This window comes from Orussus abietinus, unplaced genomic scaffold (genome assembly GCF_000612105.2).
Source record: "Orussus abietinus isolate OABI.00-Male unplaced genomic scaffold, Oabi_2.0 scaffold133, whole genome shotgun sequence".
Classification (NCBI taxonomy): Eukaryota; Metazoa; Arthropoda; class Insecta; order Hymenoptera; family Orussidae; genus Orussus; species Orussus abietinus.
Window position 1 is genome coordinate 93488 of NW_019394305.1, and position 19355 is coordinate 112842.

Sequence of the window (19355 nt, forward strand, 5' to 3'; positions counted from 1 at the left end):
GCATGATATTAAATTATTTTCAGCGAATGGGAAAACGCGGAAACGAATAAACGCGCCATTGGAGTAAACGAAACTGTCACTGATGAAGATGCAAAGACGAGCGTTCCAGAATTTCGAGTAGAGTTTCTAACAGCGAGAAGTTTTAGAAAATAGCCAATTAGCGGGAAATATTTTGGGAAGAAGTTGATTGGCCTTCACGAGGATCGATTCGAAGTAAGCTTGTGGGAATGCGGCAAAAGGGGTGGCCACCTCCTGTACACACAAGGTATGGGGTCGGGGCTGAGTTTTGGAAGCTTACCGCGCTCTGGTGGGAGAAAAGTGTTGTTTTAAATATTAAAGCGCCTGCCCCGGATTCCTCTTTAAGCCAGAACGGAAGGAAAAGGGCGAGGGGCCAAGGTGCGAGATTTAGGAGGAGCTCCGCAATTCTCGGCGAGAGAATCGATCCCGAAGGAAGTCTGCAGGACTGCGCCAAGGTGGGCGGATACGAAGCGACCACTTCTGCAGGGATGGAAAACGAAAATAAAAGCCCAACCGACGTAGCCCTCTCGTTTCGAATTTCATCGGATGGTAGGGTTCATCTGTAATTTTCATGACCGACCTGTAATTCCACCGGTTATAGGTTAAAAGGGTGGAATTATTACCCCGAAGAAAGAGACGCGAATAGAACCCATCTTTTAGGATGGAATTAGATTGGTTGAATTTTGAAATTTGAAGATTTCTTTGCTGACAGAAGGAAGGGTGAATCAGGTTGGCTAAAGAGTCTTACGACATTTCATGTTTTTCAGAAAGATTTAGGCATCGTGGAGCTGTTCGACAGGTAAGTACAGATCATAGATGGAGAATCTATCGTTCACCTAAGTTATAATTAATGAAGATCAATTTCAGAATTGGGTTGTCATTCTCGCCAGACATTTCAACCAACTCAATAAAAAAGAAATCTTATTTTGCTGAAAGCAAAAAGGATTTGATCATTCGTTGAGAGGTTGTTAAGTTTCGTTAACGTTGAACCTGAAATGCTCGTGTATTTTCAAGGGGCAATCTAAATAGAAAGGTTTTAAAAAAAGTTGATAATTCAGGGAAAGTTGGAATGAAATTGGATAATCGAAGGTAGGTATCTTGGAGGAATCAGGATCTTTTTCCGTTCATGCGTATGAATATGGCAGAGTTGTATTGAATACGTTTGATTTCAAAATGATTTCGTAACGGAGCAATTGAAGATTTTCATCTTTGTAAACGTTTGCTTACAAAGACAGATGTCACCAACTCGCGTCTTATTTTGTCACTAAAGAAGAAACACGGCCATTCCCAGGATATCCAAATCAACGGGCATTTTTACGATCTAACTACAACAAAGCTAAGCCAATAAATAATATCGTTGCCGACGTTGCATTTACATGGAATACGGTGAACCGTTTCGGCAAAATCGGGGCTTTCGAGGTTCACACGTGACAACGCCCGAATGAAACGTACCCCATGCATGCACACGTGTATACACATCCTACCACCCAAAACCGCTTCCTTTACAGAAAACATCAATTTCTTATTACAATTCCGCTGGTAATAAACAAAAATCTAGTACCCGCTCAACACCCCGCTAATTATCCAATATTCGAAGTTATGAAATTACTCTTACAAGTAATAGATGCACATTCTAATGAGTTTTCTACGGTATCGAACCTCGGCTAAACCTTGCAAAACCCACGGACTCAAACATTGAACAACATTAGATAAAAGCCCATATCAAACCTCGGTTAACCCTTGCAAAACCCACGAACTCAAACACTGAACTACATTAGATAAAAGCCCATATCAACCTCAGTCACGCGATTAATCGACCTATCAGCGATCCCGCTGTAATCTTGGGTTTCGGGGTGAAAGCGGCACTTTTGTCCGGTAGTGCAAGGTAAAAGCCATTTTCCGTGAGTAATAACCGCAGGACTTACCTTCTTTGACCGACTGGACGTAAACGGGGTTGTCTCCGGAAACCTTCATGCCGTATCCGGCATCGTCGCTGTGGACGACGAGGGTGGCGACCGGTGCCGGTTCTCCGCCGCCTCCGCATCCTCCCCCACCGCCCCCGCTGCCGCTGCCTCCACCACCTCGGCCGCCGCCACCCCCGACACCGACGCCGACGCCGACGCCGACGCCAACGCCGACCCCGACGCCGACCCCGACGCCGGCGCCACTCCCATCCCCGACGCTGCGGCGCAACGCCGCCGTTCCATTCATCCCTGAGATGAGATCTCCGCCTCTCCTCACCTCTGCTGATATCGGCCGGCCGCTTGTCCTACGACAAAGCCACTGCTCAATCGGGGCCTCCGCTTTTCCGGGAGCGGGGGACGTTTTCTGCTGACTCGGAGAAGCAGGAAAGGGGTAAACCCCTTTCTTCCTTTCCACCGCTCGTCCGCCCCCCGTGGGATGTGATATTCGTTAAGGCAGTGGTTCTTAACCGGTACTGCGCGGACCACCAGCGGTTGCTATTTGTTAACCCTTTCGTTACCTTGGACGAGATATCTCGCGACCCGATACTGGCCGATCAACGCTTTTGACGAGATATCTCGCGATCCGGTAGTAACGAATTCACGCTTTTGACGATAATCTAGCTTTCTAGCACCAATATTTTGACATTCTAGATGAATATATTTTATAACTAATTCTATTCGTATAGCTAAAAGGAAGAAATGAATACAGCTACTACCGGATCGCGAGATATCTCGTCAAAAGCGTTGATCGGCTACTACCGGGTAGCGAGATATCTCGTCAAAAGCGTTGATCGGCCAGTATCGGGTCGCGAGATATCTCGTCAAAAGCGTTAATCGGCCAGTATTGGGTCGCGAGATCTTCGTCCAAGGTAACAAAAGGGTTAAAGGTGCTCTGCACAAGGTTTTGTATGTACAGGGTCTATCAGAATTCGTGGCCACGGTTTACGTGTCACTATCCTTGACGAAAATGGGCTTGGAAAGTCCTGTACCATTTTTTTTTTTTTTATATGGTTTACCTGTGGTAATCAATTAGTCACAAGCAAGACCAAGACTCCTGCCCATGGTAGTCTTCATCTTGATCGAGACCCCTGACCAATACCGATTTTGCTCATCGCTATAATTAATTGAAAAGACGGCGTGTTCTCTAATTCGCGTCTCGTTAGTAAACGCGTTGGTTGGTTATTTTTCAATTAATGATTCCGGGTAAACGTCGTAGATAAAAATTGTACAGGACTTTTCGATTCCATTTTCAATAAGATTTGCGATGTATGAACGGTGGGCACGAGTTCTGTTACACTCGGTACAGAGCCCGTTCGTATGAATTGAGAAGTAAAAAATGAAAATAGGAAATTTTGTTTCATGCATACATCGGCTGTATTGTGTATTTTATATGCGACTCGGATGAGCTAAAAGATTGAACCCCTACATTGAGGTAGTCATACACGTTACAATGAATCGTATTTGTAATCTGTTCAGTTAAATCGAGTTTTTCTATAGCGTCCATGCGTCATCCACGCGTTAGTTAAATTCGTACGGATCGATTTACACAGCCACTTATCGTGACACGTGTAGCCACCTTTAGTGATTCCGGTGGTCCTAATGTTTTTTTTTTCGTTTTAATAATTAAAAGTCTTCCGTGACTTCAACAAGATTAAGGACCTCTGCGTCAAGTTGACTCGCGGGCTCTGTTTCGTCGACGCATTGTCTCCCGAATTGCAGTTTCTGAATTTAAAGCGTAACTCGAGGGAGAAACAAAGCTTGGTTCGTTAGGTGGGGCGAATAAGGCGATGTCATTGCGTGAGGTTTAAATAACTTGTTAATTGCGAATGTAGAAACTGCATGTGCATAAAAACCCTCGACCGTGTACCGAGGATTTAAATGAAAATTTGACATGAAACGAGATTTTATAGAGTCATTACCTTTTAATTTCTCAGGCGTGTTAAGTTGTAAATTCTGCAATGGGCATATCGGAAAATTTCGATTCGAATACCTTCGGGTCACCTTAATCGATATTATCTCTATCTAAATGGTTATAAACATTTCCCATTTCCCCAGGACAACGAAAAACGCCAGAAATGTGTTACCTTAACACATTCGCGACCGCTGACGTGAATTCACGTCTTTCCAAGTTCTATTACTGGTTGCCGGTGACGTGAATTCACGTCGTTTTAAATTCTATTCCTGATTACCGCTGACGTGAATCACGTCCATAACGATACCACGATGCAAGTTCGCGGCAACCAGTTTCAGAATGTCATTATCTTCGCCGGTACTCAGTATTTGAAACGGAAAAAATTGGCCGGTCGCGAATGTATTAAGAAACAGTATGACACTTAAATCACTGTGTATTCTTTTCATAAAATTACCCCCCAAAATGTTTTATAAAATGGAGAATGTTTGATAAAATTCTCTTGAGCTTTCTCGAGATTCATCTAGAATACGTACATTTCATGTAAGCAACAATATACGTCACATGTTGTTCTAGGGCAATGTGTCAATCCGATGGTCACGGTTTTTATCGTTTGCAAAATCGCAAAGTTACCCTGGCCTTAATAGTGGATAATTAATTCTACGATAAGGAAGAGGATCACTCCCGCCTCGGCCATCAAAGCTGAATAAATTCGAGGAGATATTTGTTAAGCATTGCCGAGCTAAACTCGCGATATTCCAGCAGTTGGCAAAGGTCTTGGCCGTGCCAAAACCACGTTATCGCGTGCTCGACGTTTCTCCTGCGTTTACGAAGCCAACGTCGCTGTACCGTCCTGTCCAAGTTCTACACGTAGGCAAATGCTCCCAAACACGATAAGCGATCGGAGTCTGCCTCTTACCCTCGACCTCGAGACTGCTTTTGAATTCAAAGGAATTCCGCATCCGAGGGTGCGGACGTAATGCGGTGGTTTCAGGGTCGGGGTACCGTCGGAGGTCGGACAACTTGCGAAGAAAAATCTGCTATCGATCACTCGGAATAGTTCGATACCGAAGGAACCCGATAAAAATAGCGGAACGATTAACGCGACACTTCATTTAATTGGGAGAGTTGAATTTCTCTATTATCCCAGTTTTATTACATATATATATATATTATACTCGACGCGGTACATGACCAGAAATCTTTTACTTCAAAACGCATTTTCCAGAAAATTATGCAACCAGTACAGGTAACGCATAACAAATTTCCTTTTATTCCAGCCTCTACGATGTGTCAAGGTCGGCAATTATTTCCAAGTCTAAATGACAGAAGAATTTCAAATCATTTTAACAAAATTGCCACGAACGTTGCATCGTTACGGTAAATTCAAGCTCGAGTAGTTTATGATATTCCCACATTTTCTTATTTAATCAATTCTCAGGCAAAGAATTCATGCAACCTTTCTACTTTCCTCGCTAGAAAAAGATCTCTTAAATTCTTCGCACTGCAGGGACCCTACTACCCTACGTCGAATTCGTTAAAGCCGTTCGCTTTTTAACGAGCAACGACGTTAAATTACTCAACATTTTAAAAGGGTACAGGTACTCAGAAAAAAAATACTATTAAAAATTACCACACGAGCCGTGCAATAGGCGCTATCCCCTAAAAAGGACGCACCTACCGTTTGTAAAGTTACAATTTCTGAAGTTATTCTTTCTTTCAGTAGTTGTTATACCACCCTCCTTTTAGAGACTGGCGTCTATTTTACAACTACCCTTTCTCAGCGGGCCTTCCAATAAGAAATAAAAGAATGTTTATTCATTTTCCGAACAAACTTCTCCTCCGAGTTACCTTTGTCCATTTTCATTCAATGGGAACAAATGGAAAAAAGAAAAAAAAAAAAGAAAATAAAATTACCCGAGTCCGCTACGCGTGCTTGGACGAAACCATGGACGTAGGATGTACGGAGTTTGCGAACCTGACCATTTCCTTGATATTCTCGTAAAGGCAAACGAAAGAGAACTTCGTTCTCTCCCTCTGTTTCTCCCTTGCCGTAAACAGCCGCCACCGTCGCGCTGTGCATTCGTTTCACTTAAAAAAGGGAGAGAAAGAGTGAAAAAACTCCCCCTTGTTTCCCCCGCCTTCGATTCTATCGCCTTCATCGTCGGATCAGGGTGCAGGGTCCATGGGTCCCACGCCCATGGATGAAATCATGAAAACTCGATGCGTTTTAGAGGCAGAACGGCAGAGGGGTGCCAGTTGGGCGGCATTTGCACGATAAGGGTGGGGTGTAAGATTCGTCCGATTCGGTGTCGCTTATGCCGACAGGTGTTCCTAGCGATAAGGGGGCCGCGTTCCGGCGTCGCCCCGGTGTAAATAACTCCTACGTGGGTGAATCCACCGTGAAACCGCGAGGGGACAATGCGCCATTGTGCCGAGGGTGCCTCGCGCTCGCAGATGCCCGGCGAAACGGCGTCCTCGCGATTATTTCCGTTTCGCGATTTCTTCGCGCAGAAACTCCGGACTTGGCCGACGCCTTCGAGTCAAGATTTTGCGGTCTGAGGTGTACCGCTATAATGGGACGCGTCATCGTATAACGTCGCGGGTGTCCTCCTCCGGAGACGTCACGAGTATTGGGACACCTTGCCGCGAGGAAAAATTACTCGCAACGGTTTGCATCGCGATTCACGCAACGTCTGCATCACGCGATTAACACCCCGCCACGAAAAAAAAATAAATTCCACCGCGCGGGAACTCGCGATGTCTTTATTAGGATATCAGTCGTTACGCCCGGCATTGTATTTTTATATATATTTTCTTTTTTAACCCTTTTAGTGCCGAAGGCCTCGTTGCACTGGCGAAAAGTGCCAGAGCCGATATATCGTCCCGCACCTTGTAGAGCTTTACTATTCGCTTTGCGAGAGATCTCTATCTCAAAATAAATTTATAATACGTTATAAATAGTCTAATTTCATTACGAGAGAATTAAAATAACGATACAACAACACCTATAACAACCTATAACCTATAACAATTACTTGTTTCGGATAAGATAATCCGTCCGGCGCCTCCCATGTGCCTTGGAGTTATTTTTTATGTTTCTTGTGCAATATTACTTATTTTGTTAAAAAGTATATTGGAAATTTAAAGTATAAACTTTGCAATAAACGGTCTATATAAATTTATGATAAAAAGATGACTTTTCCTATGTGCAATTACGTTTTGAAACGGAGAACTCAATTTTTCTTTCTTTATCACTTATACCTTTGTTACTTATGTCATTTTCAATGAATATAGAAAAATTAGCGTCAGTGTTATTCTCTATTTTGTCCTTAATACCCTGCTTTTGAATTATGTAAATATTGCTTTTCGTTTGGTTTTTATGAGCCTTTTTCCAAATCCTAGTAAAATCGTAAAATTCGGCCGGTTATCTTCGCATAAGCATCTCTTTTTCGCCCGGCACTAAAAGGGTTAATAGTTTCGACGTACAGGTAATGAACGATACTTAGTGGTCCAAATGTCGGACCACAAGATAAGGGGATCGATTGACATTATTGTTCTTCGATAAGCTTCCTTACGTGACGGAGTTATAAAATAAAGTCTGCGTTCCTTGCAAGATCATAGAGGACGTATCTATAAAAATTTGATTAAACCGAAGAAACTAGTCCGGTAGATTTCGAGATCACCGCGAGCATACTAATATACAATCTTGTATTCGTAGTTCAAATAGATTTTACTAATACACTGTATCGGTACAGATTTTATTCTAAAGGACAACGGAGTGCGACCCCGTGCCGTCCGAGGCATTCGGTGCAACTAAATCTTCTCTTAAGACCTCGGGTTACCTTCGTCTTAGCGCAGAAGCTTATAAAACACTTTTCTTTTTCAATTTATCACGCTCAAGCGCGCGTTTCTGGGTTGATAGAGTGTAGAATGTAAGAGTTCGAGCCTATTTTGGTTCTAGTCTAGGCTAAGTCAAACATGTCACGAAAATCTAAATTTGGAAGGTGTCGGAATATTTCCTACGTGCTCACGAGTCGCGTGCAAAAGTTTCAGCCAGTTCTGCCAGAAATCTTTTGGGGAAAAAAAAAAGAAAGAAAAAAAAAAGTGTCTTATTCAACTCGACTGGTCCGAGGCAGGTTTCGCTTCACCTTAAGACCCGGACCGGAGAAAAAGAAATCCCCGAGCTCGGGCTTCGTCCGTCTTGCGGCACCTTTATTAGGACATTCTCCTGTAAAATATGCATTGCCCTTATTACGACTGGTCTCGGGGAGCGCAATGGTTCCGTCCCAGTCCAGCGGTCGGCACAATGCACCGCTCGGATAATGTTTAAGGTCCTTGTCGGCGATAATGCCCGAGAACTGCGAAACGCGAGCATCTCGTTGCACTCTTTACGGTATGTCGCGAGTGGCTCCGCTTTTTACGTAGTAAAACAAGACGTAAGAAGATATAACGGCGCGATGTGGACTTAGTGGGCTCACTTGACATTCACGCGTGGCATTACCCAAGTACGATACGTTTCGGAGGGAAGGAAGAGGGGTAACCATAGGAGCGCTTTCAGCTGCAGTTTGGCCTATGCTTTTACGAGTGCTTCAAACAGCTTTCCGGCTATCTGGCTGCACGGCCGGGTCTGAAATGTCGATATACGGAGTGTGCGAACCCTACGTGGGCGAGTTGTAAAATCCATGAATGCGCCACTTTGACGCGGCCTTCCCGCCTCCATAGGCAAGCGGAAGCTCCGTAAAAGCTCCGCTGCAAAAGCCCTATCGTCCGCCATGTTAAGGAACTCCCCGCCAGACGTAGCGTCGATGATCGAAGCGATCAAAAAATGCCCAACTTCCACCTAAGTACGAGTTTCAAATACTTTCAAACGGGATTGTCGACCCAACATCGACTGAACAATTTTCTTAACAAGCTTTCTTAGGGTTTTTAATTTTATTATTCATATTTTTTTGTAGATCTATCGAGAGACAAAGATGCAACGGCTTTATTAAATTTCCTCGTTAGAGATTCTTCGTCGCGTCTTTGTTTTTAAATCGGTGCTTTTAAACTCGTTTCTGCAATTTGTAAGGTGTATCTTTAAGTTTGTTTCTTCGACCCTTTCATAAAGTAGTTTAATTCCCGGGACGAGGTTTTCAGTCCCTTATACTTTTCATGATTTATTTTTGACCGAATTCTATAGTAGGGCGACCAGGAATGAAAGAATTTTCTGGCGTGAAAAATTGTGGCTTTCCTCGTATTAAATTGTTTAGTCTACGAAAGGTCGCCGACAGGCCGTGAACCTGAGTAAACATTTTTCTTGTCCGCCGATCTGCCGCGGAATCTGCATTGAGTCTGAACAGATCGCCGATGGTCTGGATCGGGTCTGCCTACTGACACTGATAAAGACTTCTCGAGTCTTACGGAGGTTCGAATCGGGTCGGTATGCAGTCGCGCGGAGTCTGCATCGAGTCTATATGCGGTTTGCGTGCGGTTTGCGCGCACTTCGTATCCGGTGCGTCAAGTCTGCAAGCGATTTTGAGCAGTCTTCTTAGACTTTCGATGACTCGTCTCGGTTGATAGACGTTTGTAAACAAAATCCGATTTCCGACCGCGGGTTGCCTTTACCGCCTGCATCTCGAGGGAACATGTTCAACACACGTTTTGGAAGATTCTTTGCAAGTGCATTATTACCTGTACCACACATGCAGACCTGCATTTTGTACTCGGTACAAAGATTTGCGTTATTAATCCTTAGCTCATGTCGGTGAGTCTTTTGTGTCCGGCCGAAATCCGTCACTTGTAATATCAATAAGGATATTCTCAACTTTAATTTGTTTAAACTATTATTTAAACAATGTTTTTCCCCGTCTGAGCTGATGTACCCTGATCTAGAAGGTTAAAAGAATCATTCGGAACAAATCGATCGCATTTACGCTATTTAAAGGTTATTTAATAAACCCGGGGCACGAACGACCCATGAATATGAGTCGAGGGTTAACACTAGGTTTACGGGACCCGTCAATTTGACGGAATTCAAACTTCAAAAAGAAATACCGAAAAAACCGTAGCATTAATTTTAACCATTTTTGTATCGTAAATTAATCATTTCATCCAAAGAATTTGTACACACAATTATTTTTTCCTAAGCCTTCTAATTATTAAAATCTGTACGTAGTATACCTATCTCTACGAAACCCGTCAAATTGACGGACTAGCTAATTTCATAAACAATCCATATATATTTGCTTCGTTGCAGGGAGTGTAAGGCGAAGATGAGAGTGAAAGTTTGCATTGAAAGTGGAGAGATAGAATGATCTTCGGATAGTGAAGAGGAAAACTTCTTGAAAGGGTGTCGTAGCAAGAAAAGGATGCGCATTCTTTCTAGTTCTGACTCCGAGGATGAGAGGACGAGCATTCCAATTATTTCCGTGATAATTTTTAAAAAAGGACTTTTTACTTATTAATAACGTATTTAAACGTAAAGCCTAGTGTTGTTTAATACAGACTTAATGTGAATAAATCGATTTTTAAAGAAAATGCGTGTTTTCGTTTAGCCGTCAATTTGACGGATGCTCGTAGAAACAGGTATATAAAAAACGCCCGTAAACCTAGTGTTAATAAGCCGCTAATAATAGATACGCGTTCGATACCAAATAATGTCCAAGGTTCGGTTCAATCCATTGTTTCAGAGTAATATTAAAAAGTAAATGATACGCCGTTACATCGAGAGGATGTGAAAAAAAAATAAACAAATTGGGTATCAAAGCTGTAGGTAGGAACGTAAATCGTTTGCAGATAATTTGGAGGCTCCGGGATGGAGCGATTTTGGGAAAAAAAGAACCGGACAGAAAAGCGCGCCGACAAGCCGGGTCAATGACTATTTCCTCGTGTAAATGGACGCCTCGTCGGTAGCGCAAAAAATAACGAGAACGACCTGACGAAAACGAAGAAAAGGAAGAAAAAGGAAGGGCTCCGCCGGGGGCACGTGTAGGAAAATCCATAAGAGCGGTGCATTAAAGCGCACCTTCCGTTCTCAAAGGCGGAAGCTCCGTAAAAGCCTCAGTGCCCGATTATCATCCACATCGGGTAATCCTTGGGGAGAAGTTTGTGCCCGAGATAAAGCCGGAGTGCCTAGACCTGGCAAACTCTCGGGCGATTTAACAGTTTCAAGTGGAGCGATTTTCGAAAGCGCGATCGGAGGAAATGAGGCGTAAGAACAATCCTCGCGGTCATTATCTCCCCCTTTTTTCTCTCTCGTCTGCTTAAAGACGTAACACCGTATAGACACTTATCGTAATCGCGCGTGCTTGTACGATTTTATCGTAATAACATTGATCGACAATACAGTTTATGAGGAATCTGGGTCTATTTTTACACGACGGATGAGTAACGTGCAAAAAGGAACTCGTTAAAACTTGCGAGAAAGGGCATTTCGAGACAAGAAAGTCGTTGCTATCGTATCGAAGCAAGTAAAACGTATTGCAGATAATTTGCGAAAAAAATTTCGTGCAAAATGAGATTCAGGTGTCCTCCCTTTGGAATCAAAGGAAACCGCGGAAATTACGCGCGGAAGGGAAACTTTGTTCAGCAAACATAATCGTTTAATCGACTGCACTTGGTTCATTTCAGGAAACGTTTTGCCCGAGTGAACTGAATTCCAGTTCACTCGATCGAACTCGCTTACCGCGATCAATTAATGCGTTTCGACATCGTTTCTTTGTTTTTTTACCTCAAGAAAATATTTTATTCAATAAACCAAATATTTCGGTAAATTTACCAAATTACTTTAACATTTGGGGTAATTTACCCCAATATCTGATGCAACCAACCAAAAGTTGTCGACCAAAGAATTGTCACGTCAATCAGATATTTGGTTATCCGTATGACAACCATATTCCATGTCTGAACGAACACAAATTTTATCGATTCAACCGAACGTTCTTTCGCCTCCACGTCCCATCACGCACTTTATCACGGTCATCCTTCATCCTGAAATTCGTTAAATCCAGATTCCTAAATTTCATTTGCGTCCTGAAACTCGGGATGGGATGGAAAATTTAACCACCACCACTCGCGATCTGCAGGACACAATTCGTGCCAAGTGACGAAAAAGCTCGCTCACTTAACTCAGGGGTTAATTGTGGGATAATCGAGGATCCCCGCGCTGCGCCAGGCTGAATTTATTAAACCCAGAGTCCTAAATTTCATTTCCGTCCTGAAATTCGGGATAGGATCGAAAATTTAACCACCACCACTCGCGATCTGCAGGACACAATTCGTGCCAAGTGACGAAAAAGCTCGCTCACTTAACTCAGGGGTTAATTGCGGGATAATCGAGGATCCCCGCGCTGCGCCAGGCTGAATTCGTTAAACCCAGAGTCCTAAATTTCATTTCCCTCCTGAAATTCGTTAAAGCCAGAGTTCTAAATTTCACTTCCCTTCTGAAACTCGGGATGGGATAAAAAATTTAACCATCACCACCACCGGCGATCTGCAGGACACGATTCATGCCATGTGGCGAAAAAGCTCGCTCGCTAACTCGGGGCTAATTGCGGGATAATCGAGGATCCCCGCGCTGCTCCAAGCCGAATTCGTTAAACCCAGAGTCCTAAATTTCATTTCCCTCCTGAAATTAGTTACACCCAGAGTCCTAAATTTCACTTTCCTCCTGAAACTCGGGATGGGATCGAAAATTTAACCACCACCACCACCGGCGATCTGCAGGACACGATTCGTACCAAGTGACGAAAAAACTCGCTTGCTTAACTCAGGGCCTAATTGCGGGATAATCGAGGATTCCCGTGCTGCGCCAAGCCGAATTCGTTAAACCCAGAGTCCTAAATTTCATTTCCCTCCTGAAATTCGTTAAACCCAGAGTTCTAAATTTCACTTCCCTCCTGAAACTCGGCACGGGATCGAAAATTTAACCACCACCACCACCGGCGATCTGCAGGACACGATTCGTACCAAGTGACGAAAAAGCTCGCTTGCTTAACTCAGGGCCTAATTGCGGGATAATCGAGGATTCCCGCGCTGCGCCAAGCTGAATTCGTTAAACCCAGAGTCCTAAATTTCATTTCCCTCCTGAAATTAGTTACACCCAGAGTCCTAAATTTCACTTCCCTCCTGAAACTCGGGATGAGATCGAAAATTGAACCCTTTGCGGACGTGACTTTTCCATTATAAAGGCTTTCGGGCGACTGAGAGTCGCCTCTCGCCCGCAAAGGGTTAACCACCAGCACCACCGGCGATCTGCAGGACACGATTCATGCCATGTGACGAAAAAGCTCGCTCGCTAACTCAGGGGCTAATTGCGGGATAATCGAGGATCCCCGCGCTGCGCCAGGCTGAATTCTCCAGCCGGGGACGAGAAGACTACCGATTATTTCCTCGTTTAGCAGAGCGAGCTCGTCCAACGTCGCCGGCGAAGCTCGACCTCGGGGGAACGATCCGTCGAACGGAGAAACGAGCAAATCGAATGAGGAAAAAAAACCATAAAAAGAGATAGGTAAAAGGTGGAAAGAAAAACGGGAAACGGCTTAGCCGAGGCAGAGTGGGCCTTGGCTCGCTCTCGACGGCGGGAAGGTTGAAGCGCGCATATGAATGGCGCTTCAAAGAATGTCACGTTTCAAACGGTAAAGTCCCTCGTTTGTTCCCGGGGCGAGAGGAGAGATAAAAGGAGGAAAAAGCGGAGCCGTGGCCGGGCAGGTCGATCGGTCGCGGAATTTGAAATCCTCCGTGGCGGCGAGGAAGATGGCCGCGAAAGGTGGCCGGAGGCCGAGTCGAGACCGTCTGCGCCCGGCCAGCCAATTTTTATTTACGACCAATAAAATAACATTCTTCCTCGCTTAACCGCCTCCCCTCCGCTCTATCTATTTCTTTCTCCGGCGGTGCACTCGCACGAGGAATGCGACAGTACCGATCCGGAATCTCCGCGCCGCGGCTACGGAGGCGCTCGAGTCGAGGAACGGAATCGTTGGTCCAGTTCCAACCTAAAACACCGGATTATGCCCCGGTCGTGGATCCGTCTTAATGGAGTCAAAAGACCCAGCTAAACGACTGTCGGAAACGCTCGCGAGAGAGGCGGCCGTTTACATGGTCTTTGAAGTGAGGCGTCTTTGATATCGCCCGAGGGGAGGAGCCGATATCGATGGCAGAGGGGAAGCTCTCGACGAGAAGGGCTTGGAGAAACGGAGGATGCATTTGGTCACTTGAAATGGGGACGGAGCATAAATATAGGCTGCATCGATTCGGATAAAATGGGGGATAGAGACCGAATTTTTTGTCGAAATCAAGAAGTTAGGGAGAGTTTTGCGCCGAATACCTGTACACAGGGGAAGAAGCCGATATTAATTGCGGAGGCGAAGCTTGCGAGAAACGGAGAGATACATTGGGTCACTTGAAATGGGGACAAAGGGTAAATATAAGCTGCATCGATGCAGATAAAGTGGGGGATGAAAAGTGAATGTTTTCGAAATCAAGAAAAGTTGGGATAGTTGCGTGTCAAATATACACCTGCACTTGCACATATGTGCCCATAATTATGAAAGTGGTCTAAGTCATATATTTTTTGTTTCGAAATTACATTGAATTAATTTCGTTTGAAATAATATGGCGTGAAATAACTGATAAACTCATTTTTTTTTTTTTAATTTTGACTTAGACCACTTTCATAATTATTGGGCACATATATGCATGCGCTGTGCCAAGTGTATGCGTGAACGTCACCGCGTCCTTAACGCCATGTTTGGGCATAGAAAATATTGTTTCCAAGAACAATGACGACGGGTATTTTAATGAGAGCAGGAATTTACCTTCGTTAGAAAATCTATTACCGTAGTATAACCGTTGTTAGCATCGCGACGCTTTGTTCGCCGTAAATCTTTCCAGCTTTCAAGGCAGGAGGTAAAACGACTTTTGGGAGGCACTGCATTTCCGGTGACAAGGAAGATCGGCTGTACCGAACATCCTTGAGCGACAATAAAGGGACATGACCATTAGCGACGCATGTACGGCTAGTTACCCCCGGTTTTACAGGGCATAAAAACCTAATAAACTGTTAACACCGATCGCATCAAAGACTGTCATAAAAGCTCGCCACGCATTTCTCGGAAAACGCTCGGAGAAACGATCTGGAAATCCTCGTGTCATTTAATAGCACCACCCACGCAATAGTATTAATACTTTTCTGAAAAGCATATGCAAAGCCCTAATGATAAGTTGTTCTGTAACTATTTATTATACTACCAAAAAGAAAAACAAAAAAAAAACTTGGAATTAATCCTAATTCGAACAACTTGCCATAACTCGAGCGACCACCGTCCATGTTTGTCTATCCCTTCGTATCCAGCTCGAATTTTTCTCTATCCATCTTTCTTCGGGAAAAAGAGTATCTAAGTTTTATTTTCCTTTGTCCTTAGATATTCCGACCTGACGTCAAATTAATACCTGAGGTATCAAAAATTGAAGGCTAATCAAAAGCTTCGGGAGAAAAATCCATAAAGGCTGGTCGTAAATTCGAAGTACCTTGAACTCGGTGGAAAAGTTAAACGTCTATGAATAACTTTGGATCTTAGCGCCGGCCTTTTTATCTCGTACAAGTACACGCAAATTTTGCCGTCGTTAATCGATCGACCTTCGTCGGCGTTAGGTGGTGCAAGGTTCCGCGTACCATTGGTCGTTTCACCGTCGCCGTAAGGGCCATTACGGCATCTAGTCGAGTGCATTTCGAACGAGCTTTAAACGATCTCGCGGGAATGCGTATTAAGTGCGTAAGCCAAGCTGCCCCACTTCTGGGTTGCACGACCTCGCTGAAACATTTAGGAATTATTTGCACGGACGTAGATGCTAATTCGACGCAAGACGAACTACGTACCACGCTTTTCTCGCGGGCCTTCCACCGTGGTACAAGATCGCCGGATGACAGACGAATAATTTACACGGGCCACCGGTGCCGAGACCGTTTACGGATCGTCCAATAATTTAGGAGTTCGTTATGGCATAAAGGTCGCTGCCCACGAAAATGCGCAACTACGTGGAATATAATGCATAAATCGCGTACCAATGACAAACCGTTCAAAAACGCTTATGTACTGCGTGGCAGGTGAACCGATAGCAAGGTTCCCTCTCTACAATAATAACTTTGTTCCCCTTTGTTCGGGAGAATCCTAAGAAGGTAAGGAAGAGGAATTTTTTCGCGTATGCCCCTTATCTGGCGAAAGTAAGTGCTTATCCTTGTAGAGATAATGTTAATATCTTGGGGTAATATTGGTCCAATATTTATATATTGGTACGATATTATCAAATGGTAGCGGGTATTGAATCAATGTAATATTTCGCATCCGGTAAATATTAAATTCAATATATTGGTACAGTATAGGACAAACATGGTTAGGCATACGGTATTTTGTTATGATACGTTTGCGATATTATATTGTTATTGTATATTACAGGGGGATATTCCGTCGATAAATCAAAATGTTCACGTTTCAATGCTGGAGCAATACTCACAATATTTAATCGCTATGTGAACTACGGTTTACCAATTTTGTGCTAATTAACCCTGGAACTACCAAGACCAGTAAAAATGACTAGTTTCGAATGGCTCATACTATATAAAAAAATCTGCCGGTAGTTTTAGTGTTAATATCGCTACGTGAATAAGACAGTGGTTTTTAACCTTTCGAAGTCACGGAATACTTTTGATTAGAAGGAAAATTTGCGTAAAGCGAGAATTAATAAGGTCGTAAAGTTAACAAAATATACAGGAATGTATATGTAAATATATAGAAGAAGAAAATGCAAAAAAATATGCGAAAGCCAAGTTAAGAACCACTGGCCTAAAGACTCGCATAGTATTATAATACTTTCGTGAAACTTCTGAATCTTACTATCTTTTTTATTTATAATTTGCGTTTATTTTTTGGAGAAATATTCTCGAGTACTTATGAATTAATGTGATGTTTGCAATTGTGCATTTATTGCCCGTGATCAGGTCTTGGGCAGGTAACTGAGAGAAAAACCTGATTTTCTACCATTTTTTAGCCATCTCATTTGAATGAGCAGAAATAAGGCTGTGTGAACCTGGAATCCAGTTTGAGGCACAAACAAAATTAACAGGCTTATTGGAATGTTTCTGTGATGTAGACGTTTGTGCCATGTTCCGTTTTGTTTGTGCGACTTTTTTTATAAAAATCAGAGCTGTTAAAAAAAAATAAACAAATTCCGAAAATGACTATTTTAACGTTTTTGAGGTTCTGGGAGGCTCTGAATTTTCTTAGCTGCCAAGGCAAACCCCTGTTGGTTTAAAAAAATTCTGAGTTCAAGTACTATCTCCAGTATACGCCTACAAATTAACTCAAGCCCCTGTCGGAACCTTGAGACACAGGAAAAAAATCATAAAAATAGTGAAAAGGAAGATTTCAACGTTTTTAAGAACTTTAATTTTGTTCACTGTCAAGGATTACTCCTATCGGTCCAAAAAAATTCTGAGCATAAGTACTCCCCACGATTTACTTCCGCAAATTAATGCAAGCCGCTTCGAGAAGCCTAAGCCATGGATAAATATCTTGAAAGTGGTCATTTTAACGTTTTTGAGGCTCTGAATTTTCCTAACGTCAGAGAGCCCATTAGAGTAGAAAAATTTAATTTCCACGATTTCGGAATCAGTTTATCTTTCCGAACAGCTCTGGTTTTTTGTAAAAAAAAAAATGCCACAAACAAAACTCAACATTACACAAACGTCTACATCACAGAAACATTCCAATAAGCCTGTTCATTTTGTTTGTGCCTCAAACTGGATTCCAGGTTCACACAACCCAGAAATAATCCTTCTGAGAAAACTATATATAAACCGTTTAGATTTTTAGTCACGAATTTTCGATTCACCTGTTTGAAGATGAGTGCATTTCTGATGGACGTCATTAAATCATGATTTTTATTATTAATTATAAAGTAAAGTAGCGCAAGATAAAGGCTTCCTGACGAAGGCAATAAATTAAGTGCCATGTAACAGGAAACAATTTAATCAATTGTAAGTCAAGTTGGCCCCTGTACGCTATTAATAGCGCATAATCCGGAGGACCAATTTAAATTCAAGTCTATTGGTTGTTGTACGAAAAGATTAGCAAAGGAAGTTATTATTTAAAACGTCTTTAATTATAGATGGAGCAACTGAATTGTTAATAACGTGAATTCCAGTTAGCAAGCGAGCGAAGTTTGCAACGGTACAGATTTAATATTCCTGCTCCGGATATATTTAACATCTGTTGTTGAGAGAAAACATTGCAAGTCACCTTTGCGGTAAAAACCACATTCCTGGGCTAGTTTGACCTAATCTAGACCACGAAGCAAAAGTAACTAATGCTGTTTCGCGCGAACACTTATTATCGCCTTACACTAAAAATACGTGTAGATAGAAAAAATAATGTTATAATAACGATGGAATAATTCCCACAAATTTCAACATATCGTGTCTTTCTTTAATATTTTTTTGGTACTGGTACCATTTACTGGTACTGATAGCGTTATAAAATGAAGGTAGTGTTCATCTTTGTTTTATTAGAAAAACATGGTTTTCCAAGCTGCGAATACAAAATATACGAGAAATATCTTTTGAAAGAGATTAAATATTTTGCCTTAAACAGATCTATTACAAATTCTCGTTGTGTTAAACAGATATGAAAAGAATGCTAAATATTCGATACTGAAGATACTACAGAGATAATTTGACATCGTAAGTATCTCAGTCTGCGTAATAAAGTTTCGTAATTTCGGTCTCCACGATTTAGATTCAAAATCGTATATTTCACCAAAGGTTCCTCAGATCGATTGTCCTATTTTTTCGAAATACTTCCGACAAATCGACGTCGATATGTAGCATCCTATTGTGAGCAGAATACATTCTTAAGAGCGATGCTTATAATTTATAGCTACCAAGCCTTAGAAATTTGCGTTTCATTACCCACGTAATGATACGGTAGTGAATGAACCATTAAGATTTCATTCTTTCACCGTGAAGCTCTACTTTCTTTTCTGCTAAAAGAGTGAAATCCGTCAAAAAAGACGGACATTCGAGAACGGTAATAACGACCAAAGGCCAGGACTGGCATCATTCTCCTTGACCTAAAAAGAAATCATCCTTCCGGGTTCTATTGTTTCTGAAATCGGATGACCAGGGTTCCCCGTTTCCTCGTTGAACCTTTTCTTTCGAGCCAGGAGTACGAGAAAGACGAAATGTGAGATCGGTACAGCTAAAATATTGCCGTTATTCCAGGCCTAAATTAACAAAAGATCCGGTGTCCGGATGTAAATATTTCCCCTGTAGGATTTCTTAAGACGAAGTTCCCACGAATACGTGATTACAAATATGCTATCATTGAATATCTTACGAATTTAATTTCCAAATCGATGCTCGAATACGCAGCTCCTATGCCGAGGTATTTCAAAGTGCTTTCACAATGCACTTTCACGTGCAACTATGC

General features: G+C 42.7%; 1 protein-coding gene across 1 annotated transcript in view; it reads right to left on the reverse strand.

The window, feature by feature from the left end:
• LOC105697823 (rho guanine nucleotide exchange factor 11) overlaps positions 1-2063 on the reverse strand; it is a 93778-nt gene extending 91715 nt beyond the window's left edge. The window contains exon 1 of the mRNA XM_012421498.1: positions 1944-2063. Coding sequence (XP_012276921.1) covers positions 1944-1992 — 49 coding nt within the window. The 5' untranslated portion in view covers positions 1993-2063. The remainder of the gene's footprint in view (positions 1-1943) is intronic.
• Between the last annotated feature and the right edge of the window lie 17292 nt (positions 2064-19355).